General features: G+C 42.0%; 2 protein-coding genes across 2 annotated transcripts; both read left to right on the forward strand.

Annotated features, from left to right (window-relative positions):
• The first annotated feature begins 578 nt into the window (after positions 1 to 578).
• LOC130249370 (heterochromatin-associated protein MENT-like) lies at positions 579 to 10,502 on the forward strand. Its single transcript, XM_056484093.1, has 7 exons — positions 579 to 776; positions 1,775 to 1,861; positions 3,271 to 3,408; positions 5,300 to 5,417; positions 6,166 to 6,308; positions 8,886 to 9,053; positions 9,928 to 10,502. Exons 1-7 carry the CDS (start codon positions 609 to 611, stop codon positions 10,327 to 10,329), a joined length of 1,224 nt encoding a protein of 407 aa, XP_056340068.1. The 5' UTR covers positions 579 to 608; the 3' UTR covers positions 10,330 to 10,502.
• A 694-nt stretch (positions 10,503 to 11,196) lies between these two features.
• On the forward strand, positions 11,197 to 20,685 carry LOC130250259 (serpin B6-like). Its single transcript, XM_056485738.1, has 8 exons — positions 11,197 to 11,342; positions 13,470 to 13,563; positions 13,942 to 14,119; positions 15,107 to 15,244; positions 15,846 to 15,963; positions 16,200 to 16,342; positions 18,294 to 18,461; positions 19,401 to 20,685. The coding sequence occupies exons 3-8, from the start codon at positions 13,952 to 13,954 to the stop codon at positions 19,803 to 19,805; spliced, it is 1,140 nt and encodes a 379-aa protein (XP_056341713.1). The 5' UTR covers positions 11,197 to 11,342; positions 13,470 to 13,563; positions 13,942 to 13,951; the 3' UTR covers positions 19,806 to 20,685.
• The last annotated feature ends 1,052 nt before the right edge of the window (positions 20,686 to 21,737 follow it).

Here is a 21,737-nt window from a genome sequence, read left to right on the forward strand (position 1 = left end):
GTGATTGTATGTACGATAAATGAATTTTCTTGGAAAACAGAAATTAGCAAATCCAGCTACAGTTTCCAAATATAGGTTTACCTACACCAAGAACATGTAATAATCTGTCTCCCTAGTAGCCTTCAGGATATATGTAGTGAATCACCTGAACTCAACTTTCTTTCAGCAGAAAATAATATCATGGGATGTTTAAACAAATAGTAAAAAGCCCAAAGCAGCACAGTAAGAAATATTCTGTTTCACTCTCAGAATCAAAGAATAACTCTATGAAAATTACAGAACGAGCAAATAAGTTTTTGAAGCAAGTCTAAACTCTGAAAACATTTCTAGCTAAAATTGTACTCAACTGATGAAAATCAAATAAACCTGGCAAGGTCACTGAAAGTGATGAGGAAGCAAAAAAAAAAAAATAATGCAGGTCTTAGAAAGAAACCTACTAGCTGACTGTATTTGGTCTCTATGCAGTATTTTACCCAGGGATATCTTCAGACTGTTTTTGAGAGGTGCAGGCAATCTCCCACTGGCAGCTTCGATTTTTTTTTTTTTTTTTAAAGAGTGAAGAAGCAGTCACCACCTCTCTCTGAAACTCATTTGTCTCAGGTGTAACAATGGAAACTCCCTCAGTGTCAACCAACAGCTTCACTGTGGATCTTTACAAAAAGCTGAACGAAACTTCCAAAGGCCAAAACATTTTCTTTTCTCCTTGGAGTATTGTAACTGCTCTTGCCATGGTCCACCTGGGTGCAAAAGGAGACACCGCAACCCAGATGGCTGAGGTAAGCTCTGAAATTAGCTGTGTACCACCTTACAGGGAGTTCCTACCTAAATTGCTAATATTCTACTTAGGTCAAGGAACAGCATGGGAGGACAGTGATATGCAGTGCTAACAGCATGACTGGGGCTCTTTTCTGTATCAACACTATGGCAAGTCACTTCCACTTTATTTCCAAGATCTCTGCTCTTCACCAACCCTACACTTAGCTTGCACTCACAGTTCACAGAGCATTGCAAGTGGTCTACCAAGAAGTTATTGTCATTAGAGGCTACTGCCCTCTGAATAGAACAATTAACCAAATATGGTGCTCAAAAAGTAATGAGGAGACACCTTTATTAAAAAAATTAATATGGCGCTACAATATGCTAGAGAAAGGAAATCTGGAGATAATCTCTTGAGCAAGATATCACTGTTTCTAGACCTAAGATGGTTCTGGCAGCAGTATTATCTGCTTTCTCATACTGCATACGGAAGTTAGCAAGCTCTCCTGAACATGTGTTTGGCTGCACAGGAGAGGCACAAATCTTTGTGACATAGTTAGTCCATAAACATGGTAATTCTTCCATGAATAATGGAGATATGTTATTATTGAAAATATCAGAGACTCACAGAATATACTGAGTTGTAAGGGACCCATAAGGATTATTTAGTCCAACTCCTGGCCCTGTGCAAGAGTCACACCATGCACCTGAGAGTGTTGTCCAAACACTTTTTGAACTCTGTCAGGTTTGGTGCTGTGGCCACCTCCCTGGAGAGCCTGTTCCAGTCACAATACTGATCTATTATTAAGCAGTCCATGTGGCTAAAATCTGTATAGTAATGATACAGTTACAGATATTTAATCAAGTGTGGGGTCTTGCCCTCAATAGCTTCAATAGACTATAATTGGGCATGGCTGGTGAAGTACCGTAGAAAACTAAGATACTTACAACCCTTGAGCACATTAATCTCAAACAAACAAGTTGTCTTTGTGAACATTTATCATCATCATCACCACAGGTTCTTCATTTTAACCGGACTGCAAGAGAAGAAGGTCCATCTGAGACAACACGGCCTTCTCCAGCAAGACCAAAGAAAAGAAAGATGGTATTTATTACAACAACAGACTCTGAGATGAAAACCTCTGAGAATGGGACAGTCCAATGCAACCACTGCTTTAGGCTTTTAACATCTGCTTGTTTTCAGTCTATTATCTACTGAATTGGTTCAGTTAAGAACTATATACAGAAAAAGTGAACAAGCAGGTAATATGATGTAAAAGTCATTAATTCAGTCTTTCAAAAGCAGAACTTAGAGGCTAACAGCATTTTGATTGGCCATAATACTGTCTCACCTGGTTTTAGCTGGGCTGTGGAAATACAAAAAAACCATTGGTCCTAATATGCTTTGGACAATTCAATTTCTTACCACCTTCAGGTTGGTTGGGTTTTTTTTTTTTTCTGTAGTGATAAACAACTACTGCATTCACACCTGACTCCAGCCCTACCCAGTAAAGTCCCTTCCTCCTTTTGTATGCACAGACACATCAGGCAGACAAAATTCCCCTTTAAGGTAATGTGTGTTGACTCACCCTTGCTCATCTGCTCCCCAGAGACTTGCCAGCAGGAGAAAGGGCCCAGATCTTTTTCAACAAATCAACTCCCTAATCACTGAAAAGTATTAAACTCAAAAAAGTCATGTTTTTTTTCAGCACAGAATCTAAAAGACAGCTGAAAGAAATTAAATTAGATTAACTTCAAATAAAAAGGGCAAGGGGATTATATAATTCTCTCCTTTTGATGGGGTGAGATGGTTTTTCAAGATGAAAACTTTAGCAACTCATTGACTTCATAAATTGTAGCAAAGTCTGTCTAATATTTTCCTTCAGGTATTTCCCCCTATTGCCTCTGTTCCCATCCCACTGAAAAACTCAGCCTCTGCTGTCCTATGTCCTGTGGCTACAAAATACTTTCCTAGGTGTCCCTCCTGTCAGCCCACCTCTCAGCATGACTGAGAAAAGATCATAGCAAGAAATGACAGACAACTCACCCTGAGTCAGTGGCAGAGACTCTTGGTGTCTCATGTGCAGGGCTCAGTACATGACAGGGGGGAGGACACTGAATCCAGGCAGCTGGTGGGGAGCAGCTGGCAGGTAGCAGCTCATTCCTCCATTTACAAAGCAACAGCTGGCAAGCAACCTCATCCTCCTGAAAACCATCAACACTGACATCCAGAACAAGCTCTCTCCAAAATCCAAACAGCAACAGAAAACACCCATGTGAACAGCTGGTAGGTTCGTGCCCTGATATTTTTTTTTTCTGAGGGTAGAACACCCCAAATGCCTACAGGTAGAAACCCATTAATCTAATTATACACAACACTGCAAATGTGCAATATACACAAAAAAGAGTTTACTTCCCTAAAACTCTTTTTTAAATAAAACAACATGAATAATTTAAATAAACATAGCAGGTGCAAGAAAAAAAAATCCATATTAATTGGTGTCTCTTTCCAAGGATCCTGAGCAAGAGGGAGCAGAAAACATCCACTCTGGCTTCAAAAAACTCCTGTCTGACATCAACAAACGCAGAAGCACTTATTTGTTGAAGAGTGCCAATCGACTGTATGAGGAAAAGACCTACCCATTATTGCCTGTGAGTTGAACACCTTTACTTGAGAATATGTTGACATTAAGAGTGATTATCAATAGAGATGATCAAATAATTTGAGTGAGAGTGAGAACACGAGGACAGCCATAGAAGGCTAGTCTTGGACAGGAAAGAGGTCCATTTGTTTTCAGCAGTGGGCAATAGTTAGGCAAGTGCATGAGAAAACTGTGTAGTGATCCTTCTCCAGAATCTACTGTGGCTGCCAACTGATATGCAGGTCAGGGACTTCTTAATCCAGAAGGCACGTCTACTTAAGTCCCTGATGAGCTGTTGTTTCAGAACTTTGCACACTAGTCTTTTCAACCTGCTTCAGCTCTCAGCACCAGGATTTCCCTAGCTGAGCTATACACTGCAGGAAGCCCCTGTGCTTTTTGAGCTTGCTGCTGTTGGCATCACTTTTGGTTCATTTCTGTTCTGAAGGTCATTTCTCCACATCTCTGGTCTCCCTCATCCCCCCCATCTTTTACACCGTAGCACTTCTAAGACTGGAGAGGCCAAGCTGCATTGGGAACTCAGACAGTGGACATACTACAGTATTATAAGATGCCATTATAGAAATTTCTCTTTTGTTGCCTACTCTTTTCTTCATAGTTCTTAAATTTTTATTTGCATTTTTGGCTGTGATTAGGTACATTTTTTTCATGCACCTGTCCATTACAACTTCAATACCTCATTCCTAAACCATAACAATCACTTCCTATATCTTACACTTTACTGGACCACCTACAAATATGTTAATATATATTAATGTACACATCTAGGCTTCGGTTTTATAGAAAAAATACCACAGCACAGATGCCGGTACACATATCCCTGTGGTACTCCAGCAGTAATAACCTTTCATGGTGAATTTTTTCCTCCTACTCTTCTTTCCAGTCTTTTAAACAAATGAGACCTATCTCTGCAGTTCCATGGATGTTTAGTCTTTGGTGACAAGTCCTACAAAATGCATTTCAGTAACCCAAAAAGACTGTAAGGGCTCAGCCCTTTTACCTATATGCTTCCTAACACCTTCAGAAAACGCCAACAGATTTGTGATTTCCCATTACAAAATGTTGTTGGCACTCCTCCAATAAGTCACGTTAACCCATACACTCACTACACCCATTCTATTCATTTGCCCCATGCCAACTCATGATTATCCATAATTATCCGTATCTCTGAAATCCTTTTAAAACTGACGTTGTATTAATCATCTTCCAGGTTCTTGGAATGGGGTTTTAAATGAGATTACTGTTCTCTGATTTCAGAGTTTGGTTTCCTGAGCAATCTGTCCTGAATGCGTATTGCTAATTTTCTCCATAATCTCATGGGCATTTGCTTTACAGAGAATCGAGGGAATTTCCTGCTGGGAATCTCCATGAATGATTTCACAGCAGACAGCAATGGAAACATTAATTCTGCTTTTCTGCCATAACTTTATTCTACCAGAACATTCCTTTTATTGTCCTCACTAATTTTTGGCAGGTTCCTCACCTCTGAAGCAAACTAAAAGTCTTTGTTCGATTTGATATGAGCCTATTCTTCCATCATGTACTAAACATTACTTCATAAAGCAGGAAAAAAAAGTATTTAAATTATACAAAAAAATTCATTTTGATAAATTAGAAAAAAATGTAAAGATTCCATGGGTATTTCAAAATTAAACATTTCCAAGTTGATTCCAAACACAAAAATTTGAAGTATCAGTTTTCTTGAGACTGAAGTTTCATCAGTCCTTACTTAATATTTAGAAGAGAATGTATCAGACCTTATTATAAAGGTTATTGCATGTTTTCTTATATTATGTATTAGTAGATTGTATAATCTGTTAAACTGATTATTACTAACATTTTTATAACTTAACAAGAACACATTCTTTAATCCTATCTTTCAGAAGTTCTTACAACTCATTACAAGCTATTACAATGCAAAGCCACAATCTGTAAACTTTAAGAGAGCTGCAGAACGAGTCAGAGCACAGATCAATTCATGGGTAGAAAATAAAACTGAGAGTAAGTATCACTCTGATGGCTTTTTTCTTGTCTAACTTTCAAATATTTTGTATTTCCACACTTAGTGCTCTTGCAGCCAAAGATCCATAAAAGGTGGAAACTCAGGATAGGGAGCTGATAAGCAAAGTACAGCTAAATAGTCTGAAGAAAGCCTCTCACCAACCTAACTGCTGCCCTTTACAAGGTCCTTCCCTCAATTCTTTATGGTCTCTGAATCATTGCTGTTCAAAGGGGTGCACAGGTAGATCCTGTATGGCTACACAGTGATTAGCGAGGGTTTTACTTCTGCATTCTTCAGCTGCTTGCAACCAGCTTCACAGAATATTCAAGCCATTCCACTTTATGCACTTGCCAGTACCATTTACTACCAAAACTCCAATAAATATAATTTTTAAAAGAACAGAGAATTCATAGAATAGTTTAGGTTGGTAGGGACCTTAAGGATCATCTCATTCCAACACCCCTTCCATGGACAGGGACATCTTCCGGTAGACCAGGTTGCTCAAAGCCCCATCCAGCCTGGCCTTGAACACTTCCAGGCATGGGGCATCCACAGCTTCTCTGGACAAAGGATACAAAGATATTTCAAAGGTCATTTTTACCATATGTACAATGTAAAAATGTACAGTAAAAGAAATTACCAAATGCAAACATTATTGAAAGAAAGGTAGGCACAGACAAGGAACAATTAAAATTGGCAAGTTATGCAGTCACACTGGAATAACAGTCACTTTGTCTGATTTTGAAGGGAAAATACAGAGTCTTCTGCCTCCAGGATCTCTCCATTCTCGCACTGTGTTGGTCTTAGTAAATGCCATTTATTTCAAAGGAAAGTGGGAAAAGAAATTTCTGGAGAAAAATACTTCTGAGATGCCCTTCAGAATAAGCAAGGTAAATTCCTTGTCCATATGCCTGTTGCTGTATGTCAGTACATCTATTACTGAGTATTTCATAAGCCACTGCAACACTACTCATAGCTGAGAAAGTGGTATAAACCCAGGGAGAATACCAACTGTGAAAATAACTCAGCATTGTCTTATTTATATCCATAAAAACTGGATTTTTAATTTCTAACTCAGTCTTGAAAGTGGTTAGTTTTTTTATTTTGCTTTTACTTAGAGTTAGGTTTGAATGCTCAAGAAATAGATTTTTTTGTTTGCACTTGGTTGTTTATTAAATCTTATCTAAAGTACAGAGAGTTTTGCAACACCTTTAGTTATCAAGCCAAAAGTGAGCGAAAATGGAGGCATATCTAGTTACAAGGTCTTTTAAAGGCTATCTAATTAAAAGCTAATATTTATATTATTTATACTTTTGACTCAATAACCAAACACCTGTGACCCACACTGCAGTACTAACTCTCCAATCCAAAAACTACTACCTGAAATCATGAAGAAGGAACAAGAAGCAAGAAAGAGACAATGCTTAAGAACCTCCATCTTGCCTCATTACTATATTCTAAAACCCTAAGTTCAAAACACTTCACCATATGAAATTACACACTTCTATTCAAACTATACACCAGTGATTCCACTCTATCACTCAAATTTAGAAGTCCTCTCAAGGGCCTCAGTTAAAAAGCAGTGTTCTTTTGAGGGTCAGTGTCAGAAAGCCCAGAAAGTTTAAAACTCCCAGACTTCAGGGTTCCAACACCTCAGTATCAAAATACTTGGGAACAGTTAAAGTTAATTTAAAAAAAAGTAAGCTAAGCAGGTTAAGGAAAGTAGCTTAAGGACAAGAAGAAATTTCTCTAAGTACCATTTTCAAAGAGGACCAGGTTGCTTTTGAGAGCAATGTTTACACACCTAGAGCTCACTTCTGCTCTTGGGACCCTGAGATCATGGGATCTCATCCAGCTGTTCTTCCCACACACAACCTGGGTGTTGCATCAAACCTCACAGGGAATTTTCATAGGGTTTGTCATTTTAGTTGAGTGTGTGAGGGTGATTTATTCAGATGATCTATTCATTGAGCTAACAGCATTTAAATGATCGTGCACTGACAATTCCCAGTAGCTGACTGAATGCATATTTTCGGACTGTGTCAAAAGCAAGCAAAACTATTTGTCAATGGAAACAAACATTTTGTCTGATGTAGATTAAGGGTGCAAATACCTTTTGTATGCCAGACAATGTGAAACAATTGATGTGACTGTGTACTCGAAACCTACTACGTTATGTCTGCAGTTTTAGGATCTGTCACATCATTTGGTTGTGGTGGGTGACCTTGGCTGGCCACCAGGGGCTCACCAAGACTCCCTGTCACTGCCCCTTCTCAACAGGATAGGGGGAGAAAAATAGGATGGAAAGGTCATGGGTCAGGGAAAGAATAGGGACAGCATTTACCAACTGCCATCACAGGAAGAACAGGCTCAACTTCAAGAAATTAATTTATTGCCAATTCTCAGAATAAGTTAGTGAGAAGTAAACGAAACATAAAGTGCCTCCCCCCCACCCCTCCCTTCCTCCCAGGCTCAACTTCACTTGTTACTCACCTCGGCCCAAAGCAGTGCAGGAGACTGAGAATGGTTGTAGTTAGCTCACAGCTCCCTCCTCCTCCTCACACTTTTCCTCTGCTTGAGTGTGGGATCCTATCCATGTGATAAAGTCCTTCACATCCAGTGTGGGTCTTTCCCACGGTCTGCAGTTTTTCAAGAACTGCTCCAGTGTGAGTCCACTGCAGGGTCACAGGTGATGGCAGAAAACCTGCTCCTGAGAGTGAGGATTGCTCTCACAGCATCACAGGTCCTGCTAGGAGCCTGCTCCAGCATGGATATTTGTACCACCTTTGTCTCCACCATGAGCTGCAGGGGAATCTCAGCTCCAGGGCCTGGAGCACCTTCTCCCCCTCCTTCCTCGCTGATCCAGCTGTCTTCAGGGCAGTTTGCCCCACATCACCTCACTCTGTTCTCCCAGATGCTTTTGTGCAGCAGTTTTTATGCTTTCTTAAATATGTAATCACAGAACTACCAATGTCACTGACTGGCTCATATTTGGACAGTAGCAGGTCCATCCTGGAGCCAGCTGAAACTGGCTCTGCCTGACAGAGGCATCTTCTGATGTCTCCTCACAGAAGCCATCCCTGCAGCTTCCCCACTACCATGCAAATCAAATACATGGGTGCCAGACAGATTTTAATTCACAGGTTGAATAGTAAGACCTGCAAAGAGACTTTATCAACCTCTTCCTGCAAAGGAGTTACCAAAGCTAACGCCTTTATTTTAGATTTAGAAATACATTACATGGAATTCAGTTAGTTGGTATTTAGCTTATATGTTTATGTTAATTTTTGATAAAGATCTCAAAGATGTTGAAAAGTCTTTGAGAAGTTTTTGATGTGATACTGTCTTGAGAAAAGGGTTCTGAATATCCAAATGCTGCTGAATCTTGTACTTGTTTTTAGTTCAATGAAGCAAGTAAATTTTATCATCCTTTTAATGTGCAATTTTTATGTCTGAATTTTTTCCAGACCAAGACTAAACCAGTACAGATGATGTCTTTGAAAGATACATTTTTCATACTCCATGAAACCACCATGAAATTCAGAATCATTGAGCTGCCATATGTGAAAAATGAACTCAGCATGTTCATTCTCCTACCGGATGACATCAGTGATAACACCACTGGCCTGGAGCTGGTAAAGCTGACTACTATTGCATCACATACACTATGAAAAGTAACAGAAACAGATGAAAAGAGTGAGGAAGAACAAGCTTCAAAATCAGAGTAGAAGCTCTGATGTGCTCATACTTTGTTTCAGAAACTGTAACACCATGATTTTCAGACTAGGATTCAGAACATGCAGTAACATTGCAAACACAGTACATCTAAACCTAAGTTCACACAACTAACTGTCTTAGACTATTTTGTATCCTTTTTGCTATTGCCAGTATAGCACAGGGAAAGCAAGGATCACCTCCGAATCACCATGCCCTAGAGTTATCTTCTCCTAAGGGCTGTATTAATTTATTTTTATGTCATTTTCAGTCTGGATTTCCAGCTGATAGTTAGTGGTGAGGTTTCTCAAACTAGGTGCTGACTACTACCCTGACCCAGAAGGTATCAACAGCAACTCATGACTATGCCAGGATCAGTTTCAGATTCTACACAGAGCAGGGCAAATATTTTTATTTGTAAAAATGTATTTCCCATGCATTTATTTATCACTACTAAGAGAAAATTCATCCACATACACACACATCAAGCACCTATTATTATTGTTACAAGTGATACATTGCAAAAAAAAAGCTATGTTCTTCACACCAGAGAAAAAAATTATAAACTACTCTGAGGCTTCAGGCCTACACCTCGTCACCTTTAAGAAAATAAATAGGAGTATAAGTTACTCAGCACTTTGTAGGATCATGCCCTCTAAATATGATGCATGTTCCATCTGTAGTTTATGCTGGTAGTTGGGTCTTGTTTTATATGTTCTTGATGAGCATTAAGACCCTGTATGTCTTGTCTCTGCCCTTCACATTCCAAATGTTTCCTTCCTCAACTCATTGCAGGTGGAAAGAGAGCTGACGTATGAGAAATTGACTGAATGGACCAAACCAGACAATATGATGAAAACTGAAGTGGATCTGTACCTGCCCAAGTTGAAGGTGGAAGAGAATTATGACCTTAAATCCCCTCTGAGCAGCATGGGGATACAGAATGCTTTTGACCCAGGTCAGGCTGATTTCACAGGGATGTCAGCAAAGAAGGATCTTTTCATCTCCCAAGTTATTCACAAAGCTTTTGTGGAAGTCAATGAAGAAGGTACCGAGGCAGCAGCTGCCACAGGTGTCTTGATGATGAGATCGAGAGTCCTAACGACGACTTTCAAAGCTGACCACCCTTTTCTTTTCTTCATCAGACACAACAAATCACAAACCATTCTCTTCTTCGGCAGGTTTTGCTCTCCCTAGTCAGCAAATCCTTGCATTGCAAAGCAGGAGACTCTTGCTTGCTAGCACAGAGGCAAACCCCACACCTGAAGCTCTCTTCAAGCGGGGGAGCAAGACTTGAACCCCTTCTTCATCAGACCACACACCCTGCTGCCTGAGGCACAGCTCCTCCAATGCCTCCTTCCCAGGCTGAAGGGACAGTGCTGTGGGCAGTGTACGAAGCCTTGCCCCCACAGAGCAATCCTGTCATTCAGGCCTTACCACTATAAGCTACGGCATTCCTACTTCTCCCACTCACAGCACTGCATACAAATATATCTCACCAAAGGCTTTCTCCTCACCCTCTTAAGGAGGGCTGCTTATCCTGATGTGCTTATCCTAGCATGTGCTCCTAGCCTGCAGCAATCAGACCCAGCTCCTGCTTTTCAGCCCTAGACCAAGCCCTTGAGTATTACTGGAGGCAGATCCTCCCAGTCTTCACCCTGTGGCCATCCCCTTGCTTTCCTCCCACATCTCCGCTGCAAGTCTTCATCAGCTCCCAATAACCGTCAAGTTGCTCCACAGATTCCTTTTAATAGAATTTTAAATAAATAAATAAATAAATAAATAAATAAATAAATAAATAAATAAATACACCTCTCTAAGGGCGATTCGCCGCACTCAGACCCTCAGGAATGCGAGGAAGGGTCTGGCTACACCAAAGTGCAATTTGGCTTAAAGCAAGCCTAGCTTAAGAAATAATAGTAACTAAAGACGCCTCATGGACTGTTTTCCTTCAGCTCTACCACGAGAGGGAGGCAGAGGCGGAGAAACACGGTCCGTGGCCGGCGGAGCTGCAAGGGGAGGGGAGGGCTGGACTGGACTCCCTCGGGGGGGGCCGCCATTTTAGCGGGAGGGGCTGCGGCGCCTGCCCGTTCCCGGCGGCCAGGGGTGAAGCGCCTCAGCCTCCGGCTAGATCCCGGGAGGGGCCGGGCTCCCGTCCCTCCCTCTGCTCGGCTGCGCTGCCGGGAGCAGGGAGCGCGGCGGCTGGCGGGGTGAGTGCGGCGGCCGCGCCGCTGTGGCTGCTGCTGCGTTGTCCTGAAGGCTTTCTACGGAAGCCTGTGCCTGTGTTTTTACGGGTTTTCTTGTTGGGCGGGTTTTTTAAGAAGCAGAGCTGAATGGCGTTGCTTTTACTATGTTTTGTCTTTCTTTTCTTCCCTTTTTCGTGACATTCCCTATAAACACCGCTGCTTCCTGGCAGCTGGAGCGGTGCGGCCGGAGCGCTTCTTGTGGGAGCGCCGGCAGCACCGCGGGAATGCGCGGCCGGGGCGGGGGCGGAAGAGGAACTCTTCGCTTCAGGCAGGGCCAAACCTTTGGCTTCTTGTGCCTCAGCTTGCTGGGACAGTGTCAGACTCCTCCCTGCCCCTCCCTGCCCGGGCGGAGGCGCAGGGGTCAGGAGCGGGGCCGTGTCGTTCCCTGCGACCCTGGGAGAGCTGCGATGATAAGCCATCACCAGGAGCTGTCCGCTGTCTCGCCCTGCAAGTGTTTTAACATTGCTTCCAAATCCTAAATGAAGCCTTTTCCCTCAAGGAAGCCTGCTTTGATTCAGCGGGTGGGAAAAAGGGTGTCTGTGCCACAGACAGGGCTTTGTTTGTGGAGACTGACATGGCCTAGTTCATTGCCCTGAGTTCCCTCTGGGGTTGACTTCGAAAGAGTCAGCTTGAGACTGCTCTGATGTAGCTGACAAAACCTGGGGAAGTATCCCTGTTGGTTGAACACTGATCCACGTCATAGTTTTGGTGGGAAGAAAGTTTATCTCTTGGGCCATGGGCTGGAGGAGAGCTGCATCCTGCTCTGGTTTCCCCATGGAGAGGCCCTGCAGTGGCTGTCTGCTGATTGATCTGCACACAGCCTTTCTGTCCAAAAAGACTGTCCTGAAGCATGGGTGTCCACTGCTGAGAATATACACTTCAAATTAAGAGTGGTAGGAGCACAGAACCTCTGCATAAGTGTCTCACCGCTTGCCTGCAGAGCATGGGGAGAGCAGAGTGAGGAATGAGTTGTTGTCAGCAAACCCTTTAACCATAGAGGGCTTTGCAGCAGTTTACAACTGACTGACTTGTATCATAAGGTTTTCTTGTTCCTTAGAGTGCAGTGATTGTGTATGGTCTCCAAAACTGTGGATTCCACATTGTGCATTGTTTCTGATGAGAAGGGTGTCTACGCGTAGTTATGTTGCTACTCATAAGCTCTTGATTGTGCAGATGGAACTCCTAGCCTTGTGTTCCAGCTGTTGAATATTATTTATGGTTTGGTTAAATGTCCTTGATTTTCAGGCAGGCCAAGAGTGCCAGTTGTGTCCTTTTGTCTGTAAATTCTTGCCTGTCGTGGAAGCCCTACAGGCACTTTCAAGAAAATAACTACCTGCTGCTGTCACTATTTGTGTGTGGTTTTGACCCAGAGATCAAAAAAAAAACCTTATTGCTAGCAATCTGCAGATACTGGGACAGTAGGAAAATTCTGGGTTTCATTGTAACCAATATGAACCTCTGTGTCTCCTCTTTATGCTGTGCAGTGCATAAATTACTCATTCAGACACAATTGGAGGGTTGTTTCCATCTAAACATGCTTGTTCTTTGGTTGTATTTTTTTTTTTAAGTTATAGGAGAAGATAAATAGGATAAAATTGCCACTGTTTATTAGTAAAGCTGCTAGCAAGGAATTTTCTTGGGTGGAAAAGCATGCATGTGGGAACTTGCTTATTTCAACTCTCTGACTCAGATAATGAATCAGTAGTATGAATTAGGTGGTGGTTTTGTATTTGGTAGCAACATGTCAACAGTAGGCCCTGCCTAAAGCGGAGAACAAAACATAGAGATAGTAAAAATTATCAGCATTTATCTTATGATGACTTATGATACTTATCTGTGGTTAACTCAGTGTCCTAGTACTTATTGCTCATTTAACAGGTGTGGTGCTTAATCTCAGATTCACTACCTATAGCAGATTGATATAGAGTATGACAGGCACTGAGTTTTTGATTGTGTGCGTTGCCAGGTTGCAGGCAATAAAATGGAAGTAAAATGAACTTTGACTTTTTTGCTTTGTAATACAACAGGAAATTGTAGTCACCTGTCATGCTGGCGACATAAATTTTTTCTTTCTTTTTTTTATCTTAAAAGCCAAGTCGTTCTGCTGACTTCTCCCAGCCCAGCTGGCAGGTTCAAAACCCAGCGTGCACACGTAGAAGCAAGCTGCAAGTTCCACTTATAGAAGGTAAGAGTTAGAAATTCTACTGTTCTGGTGTCTGACTTTGGCTGTGGGTGCTCTAAAAAGGCAAATTGTTTTCTGTGTGAAGTCAAGAGAAACTTGTTTCAGGAAGTCCTGAACAAATTGCAGTTGTGCCTGATCACCTCAAAAGATGTCACACTGTAGGTATGGGATTGAAATCCAGTAGCAGATTCAAAATGGCTGAAATAATTCAAATGTGTAGGATGGGATCTCAGGTGCTTGTGGCACCAAATCAGTCTCCAGTGAGGTGATCACTTTCCAGCCTTTGCTGCCTAGTTTACACTGGGAAGTGTAGAAGCTGGAAATGACTGCTTTGTACTCTAATAAATGAGCTCCATTCTTGTTCTGTGTTTTATGTGCCAGGCTCAGCAGCATGGAAAGCCTGTGTGCAGCAAACACCACTTTTGCACTGGAGCTGTTAAGAAAGCTGTGTGAGAAGAAAAGTGGTCAGAATGTGTTCTTTTCACCGTTTAGTATTTCTTCTGCTTTGTCTATGGTTTTGCTGGGTTCAAGAGGTAGCACTGAAGCCCAAATACAAAAGGTAGGTCAAAATAAAGTTAGTGGATGGCATTTGATTTGATTTGATTTGATTTGATTTGATTTGGTTTGATTTTATATGGGGAAGAGATGGGTCTTACAGTCTGTAACATGCACTTGTGCTAAAGTGGAATTTCCACAGTAGTGTGAGAGAGCAGAGCTCTTCCTGTGGTGTGTGTATAAACAGAACCCATTTTCTTTGTTTTTCAGTGTGAGTTTTGTTCATTATGAAATAAAGTTTCCTGGGTTTTTTTCTGTGTTTGATTTTTTTTTTTTTTTTGTTTTTTGTTTTTTGTTTTTTTTTTTTTTTGTAATTTTAAGACATATCTTCTTTAATATATAGTTGAAATATATGTGTTTTTCTTTTTTTTTTTCTTTTTAGTTGGTAGTTGGCTTGGTCAATATCTAGCTACATAAAATAACATCTTCTGCTTCCTTGTTTGGGCTTAATATCAGACAATATATGTTTCCAAAATGTGGCCGGACACATAAAAAAAAGAAATCCAGAATGACTGAATGACAAAGTCTTAGCATGGTTTACACTTCTTTGTTTTAAACTCGCTCAGGTAGCAGATAGCATTTGGCATGTCTTTTTGTATATGACCTGACAATATTAACTGCAGAATCAGTCATGTTGGTTTGGATGTTTGGCTCTTTTGCAGAGTGGGAGAGGAATAAATAATCGGTTTTTTTTTGTTTTTTTTTTTTTTAACATTCACTGTCAATAAAGGTTTCTCAAAAAAATGTACGTTTTTGCCATAGTTAGAGACACTCAGAATCTATCTGGACACAGTCTTAGACTACAGGCTGTACATGTCCCTGCTTGGGCAGGGCTTTGTAGCAGATTGTCCCCACTGGTCCCTTCCCACCTGAGGAATTTTTCTGTGATCCTGTAGCACTTGGCTAGATTGAAGGAAAATCAGGACTGCTGACTCTGCTGCTCCTGAATTTATAATTTCTGCAAGCACTGAGGATGTTGGTCTTTGTGCAGGTGCTTTCTCTGAATAACGCCCAGGATGCTCACAATGGGTATCAATCCCTTCTGTCCGAAATTAATGATCCAAACACCAAATACATCCTGAGAACTGCGAACCGGCTCTATGGAGAAAAGACATTTGAGTTTCTCAAAGTAAGTAGCCATTAAATTTGTGACATGTCTTAGGATAATATACATGCTACATCTTTACTTTGGAGCTTAATGTGAGGCTTTAGGGTTTGCCTTCCAGACCTTCTGGGCTGAGAGCCAGGAGTTCAATTGATTCTGACAGAACCTGGTGTCTGACACTGGTGGAGAATCTCCTTTTAATAACCTGTGATCTGAATATGGCAAAGCAGAGTAAAATACTTCAGTTTCGATGCTTGAGGGTTCTGTGGTTCATTCATATATTTGGCTGTAGGACAAAGGATCAATGCATCTCTTAGCAAAAATCTTATAAACAAACATAAAATAATATGCCCCTGAAGCTCAAAATAAAAACAAGAAAAAAAATAGCTGTATCATTTTCAATTAATTTATGTAATGTTTGTAGTACAGTGCATGAGCCATTGGACTTCCTAGTTCAAATAAGTGGTATATATCCTAGTAGGAACTTGTAAGCCAGAACTTCAATGGCTCTGTATGAAGATGGGGGAGAAAAGAATGCACATTTCCATTGGGATTGCAAGAATCATCTGTGTCTGAATGAGAGAAAAATCTCTTGCTGAAAATGTGTTGTGACTGTCCCTGTTAGTCATTTACAGAGTCGAGTCAGAAATCCTACCATGCTGGCCTAGAACAGATGGACTTCCTACATGCTTGGGAGGATGCCAGGAAACAAATCAATGGCTGGGTGGAGGAGAGGACTGAAGGTGAGTGCTTTGCCAAGTGCCCAGTTGTGTTAAATGGCAGCCATGGTTTGAGTAAGCACCTACTTCAGGATGTAGGATTGTGAATTCACACCACTGAAATCTAGAGGTATTGCTGTGTGTGGTATATCATTCTCTTGTCTTTTGTGTATTAAATGCAGAGTACATAATATTTTGGATACTATTTAGATCCATGTGAACCTGTTAATTAATGTGGTTGTATTCTTTGTATCCTAAAGGTAAAATTCAGAACCTGTTGGCACAGGGGATTCTGAATTCTCTTACCAGACTTGTGTTGGTGAATGCCATCTATTTCAAAGGCAACTGGGAAGAGCAGTTTAACAAAGAGAGTACCAGAGAAAGGCCATTCTACATTAATAAGGTATGATGTGCTAAACCCTTGACAATACACTGTTAGGTGGATATTTTTTGAAATTACCACCTTTAAGAAGAAATTAAACTTTTCAAGCAGGGTTACCTTGGATTGGCTATGAGATTCCTTATGCTCCTTCTCTTTCATATGAACACTCCCTTTCTGGTTTTTCTGAACTTTCACATAATTACTAGAACCTTTCATTAATACAAAGACAGGTGTGAAAACCTGTGAATTTAAGTCTTCTTTAATCATTGCTTTCCTGCTTCATTTCTGCCTGTGAGCCAATACAAAATAAATGGGAAAGAAATTTCCTTTGAAGAGCTGTGTTCTCTGCAGTCTTGTTTTTAGAAGTAGATCAGTGCTCTTGGGGAAGTTTTGGCCCCTGGCATGGGCAGCCATGGCTGCCCCTCAGGATCCCCTGCAGCTCTGGGTTGGCCTCCAGAAGTCTTTAAGAGGAATTGGTCATGTGTCTTCCTTAACTCAGCTGCTTGAAGCAACAGTTGTGGAAAACCAAAGCCCTTATGCCTGTCTGGAAACTGTCCCTCCCCACAGTGGTGAAATAAACCCAATACCACTTCTAAGTGCCACTAGCACTTGCAAGTGAGGGAGTATTACTGCTCACTCCATTTCTCTACAAGAGCACTTCAGAGACTGCTGGATTAACTCGGTTCCTGACACCTTGTCCTCAGTGAACAATTGGAAATGCAAGGTGTAAGCTGAAATCTTAAGCTTGTTATTTTACATTCTGTTCAGTAACAAAGAGTTACTTGACATCCCAGGAACTGTTCCACCATCTTGTAAAATTATTTCTCTGACTCTTGCACTTCTTATGACTCACTGGTTGCTTTTCTATTGCTGTGTGGCTTTTATTAGGCTTATCAGTCCTTTTTATGTGTCATTGCATCTGCAAAATAATTTCTGCCATATTCTTTCTGGGCATTATTCCAGTGGGCATTACTTTAATAACTAAAAGCTACTTGTGTGATAATCTCATGGAGGGAAGAAAGAAAGCAACGAAACAGAGTAGAGGGAAAATAATGATGTAAATTATAGAAACTGATACTCTATGTGGAAATGGAATAAGATACCAGAGAATGAAAATGAGAATAAAATCTCTCAATTTCTTCCTATCCTTATGACTTCTAAGAATTCAAAATAATACTCTAATTTTGTTGATATTAATTTTAAAATATTTTAAGTTTTTTATAGTGTTTGGAACCACATGGACTAAAAATACATACGTTGAAATAACTTAGTAATTTATAGTGAAGATCAATGTCCCTGTTTATTACTAGCTCACTTTAGTGTTTCTCACTAGTTCTTAAGTGAACAAAAGGCTAAGGACACCTCTTTGCCTTAAAGGGACCTTCACAGACATTTCTACAATAGTAATTAAAAATTAAATCTCAGGATTTTTATCTATTTACAGAGGACAGTGTGATGTCTGTGTCACTGTGCGCTCTAGGAGTCGCGCAAATAATGATGACTTCCCCAGCTGGTGGCAAAAGAAGCGATTTATTGAAAAAAAGAACTACATTTATAGTGTGGTTCGCAAGCTGTGAACAGAACAGCAGTCCATTGGACAATAGAAGAAAACAAATCCTGTCACATAGCATGAGAACTGTTTCTCAGTCTACACCAGCTCCTTAATCTTTATCGTTTATTCCTTCCTGTTTTTTCCGAATGTTATCATCTTTGTAAAGGCTCCGGCCGGAACTGAGAAATTGTCTCAGCATGGGAAAGATTGCCCAGCGTGAGAAAGAGAAAAGAAGCACCGAGCCTGAAAAGGCCTAGCAAATTTTTCCTGGGCCTTCAGTGATGTCTACATGTCTGTGCTCTGTGTGATCAGTTCTCTTTGGTCATACCCCAAAAGGACCTTAGTAACTTGCTGCCTGCTTTGTAGTTTGAGAGCAGCAGAGTAGCTGAGCAGTAACTGTTGACATCTCTTGATTTCTAGAATGAAACCAGACCTGTGCAGATGATGTTCAAGGAGGCAAATTTTAACATGACCTACATTGGGGACATCCAGACCAAAATCCTTGAGCTGCCCTATGTGGGTAATGAACTGAGCATGATCATCCTGCTCCCTGATGCCATCCAGGATGGATCCACAGGCTTGGAAAGAGTAAGTTGTTGAATCTGAGTGCAAGGACAGCCTGAATCCTTCCAGGGAAGAAAGTGTGATATTGCACAGGGATGTGCAGTTCAGTTCCAGAGCAATGGTGTCTGTGGTGCTCAAGGGCAGCAGAAGTGTCCCTCTCCTCGCTGTCCCCAAAGTGACTGCCCCCTGTGTCAGTGCTGCTCAGGCTGTGTGCTGATCCCCTAGGCAGAGGCTCTGGAGGAAGAGCTGGCCCTGCTCAGGGGCAGAGGTGAGCTGTGGTTGTGGTGAAGGCACAGTATGATGGTGATGGAATGTGGAGAAGGGGATTTTGGGGGGGCTCTTTGGAAGTCCTGTGGCTTGTCCTATAGATGTTGTGTGCTGAGCAGCTGGCAGGTGATGTGTGACTCCCTGCCTGGAAAGAGACTCATAGGAAAGGGCAGGATGTCTTTTGTGGTGAGGGCAGCATACAGGTTCTGGCTCTTTAGCACTCAGGACAAGGAGTTTATTAATAAAGTTTTCTAAGACTGACTGCAAAGGGCTTTGTGAGCACAGTGTTTTCATTATGCTACTGACTGATATAAAGAATTAACCTTTGAAAAAGAGATAGAAAAACAGGGTTTGGTTTCTTTGTGTCCTTGTTCGGTGTTCTTCTGTGTCTTTCTTTCCCACAAGTAAAAATTTTTAAAACAATGAACAATTTAACATTGTTATGTAGAAGTAAACTTTACATGGATGGAATTAATCTCTATTGTACCTACCAAAAAGCAATTGGTAATGATCTTAGTTGAGGCCGTATTATCAAGTGACAGGTGTACCTTGCAGTTTTCGCTTGAGACACACTAACCAGGTTAAAAAATATGTGTTTTATGGACTATGTAAACAAACCCCGTAATCAGTTCTTTTGCTTGTGTAACACTGATGAAACTCTCATTATAATTAAGTAAATTTGGAATTTTTCTTCAGCTGGAGAGAGAACTTACATATGAGAAGCTAATAGATTGGATCAATCCTGAAATGATGGACTCTACAAAGGTGAGGGTGTCTTTACCCAGGTTTAAATTGGAAGAAAATTATGATCTGAAGCCCCTTCTGAGCAGCATGGGAATGCCTGATGCATTTGAGACAGGGAAGGCAGACTTCTCAGGAATCTCGTCTGGCAACGAGCTGGTGCTGTCTGAAGCGGTTCACAAGTCCTTTGTGGAAGTCAATGAAGAAGGCACTGAAGCAGCTGCTGCCACAGCTGCAGTGATGATGATGCGCTGTGCACTGAGAGTTCCGGATTTCACTGCTGACCATCCCTTCCTCTTCTTCATCCGGCACAACAAAACCCGCAGCATTTTGTTCTGTGGCCGATTTTGCTCTCCCTAAGGAGCAGATACCTTGGCAGCAAGGGTGCCATCACACAATAAATTTACATTTCTCTGGAACAAGGTGACTTCTTTTGCACTAATTGTCTCTTTCAGCTGTGCCTGAATCCTCTTGTGTAGTGTTGATCTTAGATCTGGCAGGAACATCTGAGCTGTTCAGACAAGCACAGGACCTGCCATGTCCATCCTGTCTTGCACCTGGGTGCAGAGATCTCCAGGTTCTTGCTGACACAAGAACCATCCCACTTGCTCTGTGAGTGCTGCTTCTGTGCTGGACTTCACTTGTGGTGTCCAGCAGGCAGAGTCAGGCAGTGAGAGCCCATGGGAGAGGAGAAGTTCCTTTTGCTTGTGACAAGGCTGGAGCACATTTGTAGCTGCTCTCCCCTTTTACCTTGCAGTCTCATCCATTTAGTGCCTGGATACATTGCCTGGAGTTGAAAGGAGTTAATGGCAGCCTGTTCTAGGTATTGCTGAGCATCATTTATAGATGTGTGTCTTTGGCTAGTAACTGGAGAAGCACGTAGGGAAAAGTGAGAACCAAAGTATACTTTTATGCCAGATGTCCCTGTTAGGTATTTGTGGGGCAAGTATCTTTTATTCCATCAGCCCAGGATACCTGGGTTTATTCCCTGTCACCTGGTTCTGGTCCTTTAACAGAGAATGTAATAGAAGGAGCCTATGCAATATTTGAAGGACGAAGGTTTGATTATACATATATATATCTATATAATATATTTTGCTACTGATGTTTATCTTATGAATATTTTATTATCTTAGTTTACCTGTATCATACCAAAGACTCAGCTGCTACAGCTTTCCTTGCACTGGGGTGTGTTCTGCGGGTGCTGTTCCTGGAATAATAAAAGAAGTGTAATGGCTGCACGGGTGTGTTTGTCCTCCTTCAATCGGAAATGATACCCGTGCTGTCCAGTGTGTGGCGGGAGTTGAGCACCCTTGTGGCAGAGCCCCGGGCGGTGTCGCTGCCCCGGGCCAGGCGGGCGCTGTCCCGCGGTGTCGCCGGCCGGGCGGGGCTCGGCCGCGCTGGGGCTGCGCGGGGCGGGAGGGGAGCGGGGCAGCCTCCGGCCTGTGCCCGCCCTCGGGGCATCCTTCGGCAGCGGGGCGGCATCGGCAGCGCCGGCGGAGATTGTTCCTGGGCTGCCGGAACCGCAGCGCTTGTGGGCAGCGTGAGGTGCGGGCTGTGCAGGGCTTTGGGTGCAAGGCTCGCACGGTGCCGTGAGGAAAGGAAAGTGAAAGCGCGCCCGGGGGTGTGGGTTTGGATGCTGGGACGGGCGGTGCTGGTGTTTTCCTTGGCATAGAGCTTGATAAAAGAGCATTGGCGAGCTGCCGTGCCGATTGTGTGTCTGCCGGAGAGCTCTGACAGTGATACTGGGAATTTGTGTGGCAGGGCTGTGCAGGAAATCCCCGAATTCTGATGTAAACTCCTCCCGTATTCGGGTCGGAAAGGAAGCAGCAAACCTGAGAGTTCTGCTTTAAGAAGTGTGGGGAAAGCTGCTGTGTGAGTGGAAGGCGTGGGGTTGCAGGGTCTGTGAATCTGAAGAACTTTAGCGTGGATTTGTCAGCACAAATCCTTCCAATTTCCAGTTATAATGCGAGGAATTTTACATATCTTTTTCTTTTACTATATAATGCCATGAAGTTGGAGTGATAAGTAAAGTAATGGGTAATGTGGGGAAGAAATATTCTCTTATGATGTGACTGATATTTGCTTCATATGGCTGGGTTTTTAGATTGTATGGGAAGTATTGTTCATGTGTTTTTTGTTTGTTTGTTTGTTTCTTGATGTTTTTGGTTTTTTGGTTGGTTTTTTTGGTGATTGTTGCAGTGACAATTGAATTTTATTTTCTTTTAGGCAAGGTCCTTTTGTCGAATCCTCCCAGCCCAGCTGGCAGGTTCAAAACCCAGCGTGCACACG

The sequence above is a fragment of the Oenanthe melanoleuca genome, chromosome 2 (genome assembly GCF_029582105.1).
Source record: "Oenanthe melanoleuca isolate GR-GAL-2019-014 chromosome 2, OMel1.0, whole genome shotgun sequence".
Classification (NCBI taxonomy): Eukaryota; Metazoa; Chordata; class Aves; order Passeriformes; family Muscicapidae; genus Oenanthe; species Oenanthe melanoleuca.

Bases quoted from the DNA above. Each gene is read 5' to 3' on its own strand.
- LOC130250259 (XM_056485738.1), top strand. From the start codon at position 13,952: ATGGAAAGCCTGTGTGCAGCAAACACCACTTTTGCACTGGAGCTGTTA. The intron at 14,120-15,106 runs GTAGGTCAAAAT...GTCTTTGTGCAG, and splicing joins CTGAAGCCCAAATACAAAAG to GTGCTTTCTCTGAATAACGC. The intron at 15,964-16,199 runs GTGAGTGCTTTG...TGTATCCTAAAG, and splicing joins GGTGGAGGAGAGGACTGAAG to GTAAAATTCAGAACCTGTTG.
- LOC130249370 (XM_056484093.1), top strand. From the start codon at position 609: ATGGAAACTCCCTCAGTGTCAACCAACAGCTTCACTGTGGATCTTTAC. The intron at 777-1,774 runs GTAAGCTCTGAA...TCATCACCACAG, and splicing joins CCGCAACCCAGATGGCTGAG to GTTCTTCATTTTAACCGGAC. The intron at 9,054-9,927 runs GTAAAGCTGACT...AACTCATTGCAG, and splicing joins ACACCACTGGCCTGGAGCTG to GTGGAAAGAGAGCTGACGTA.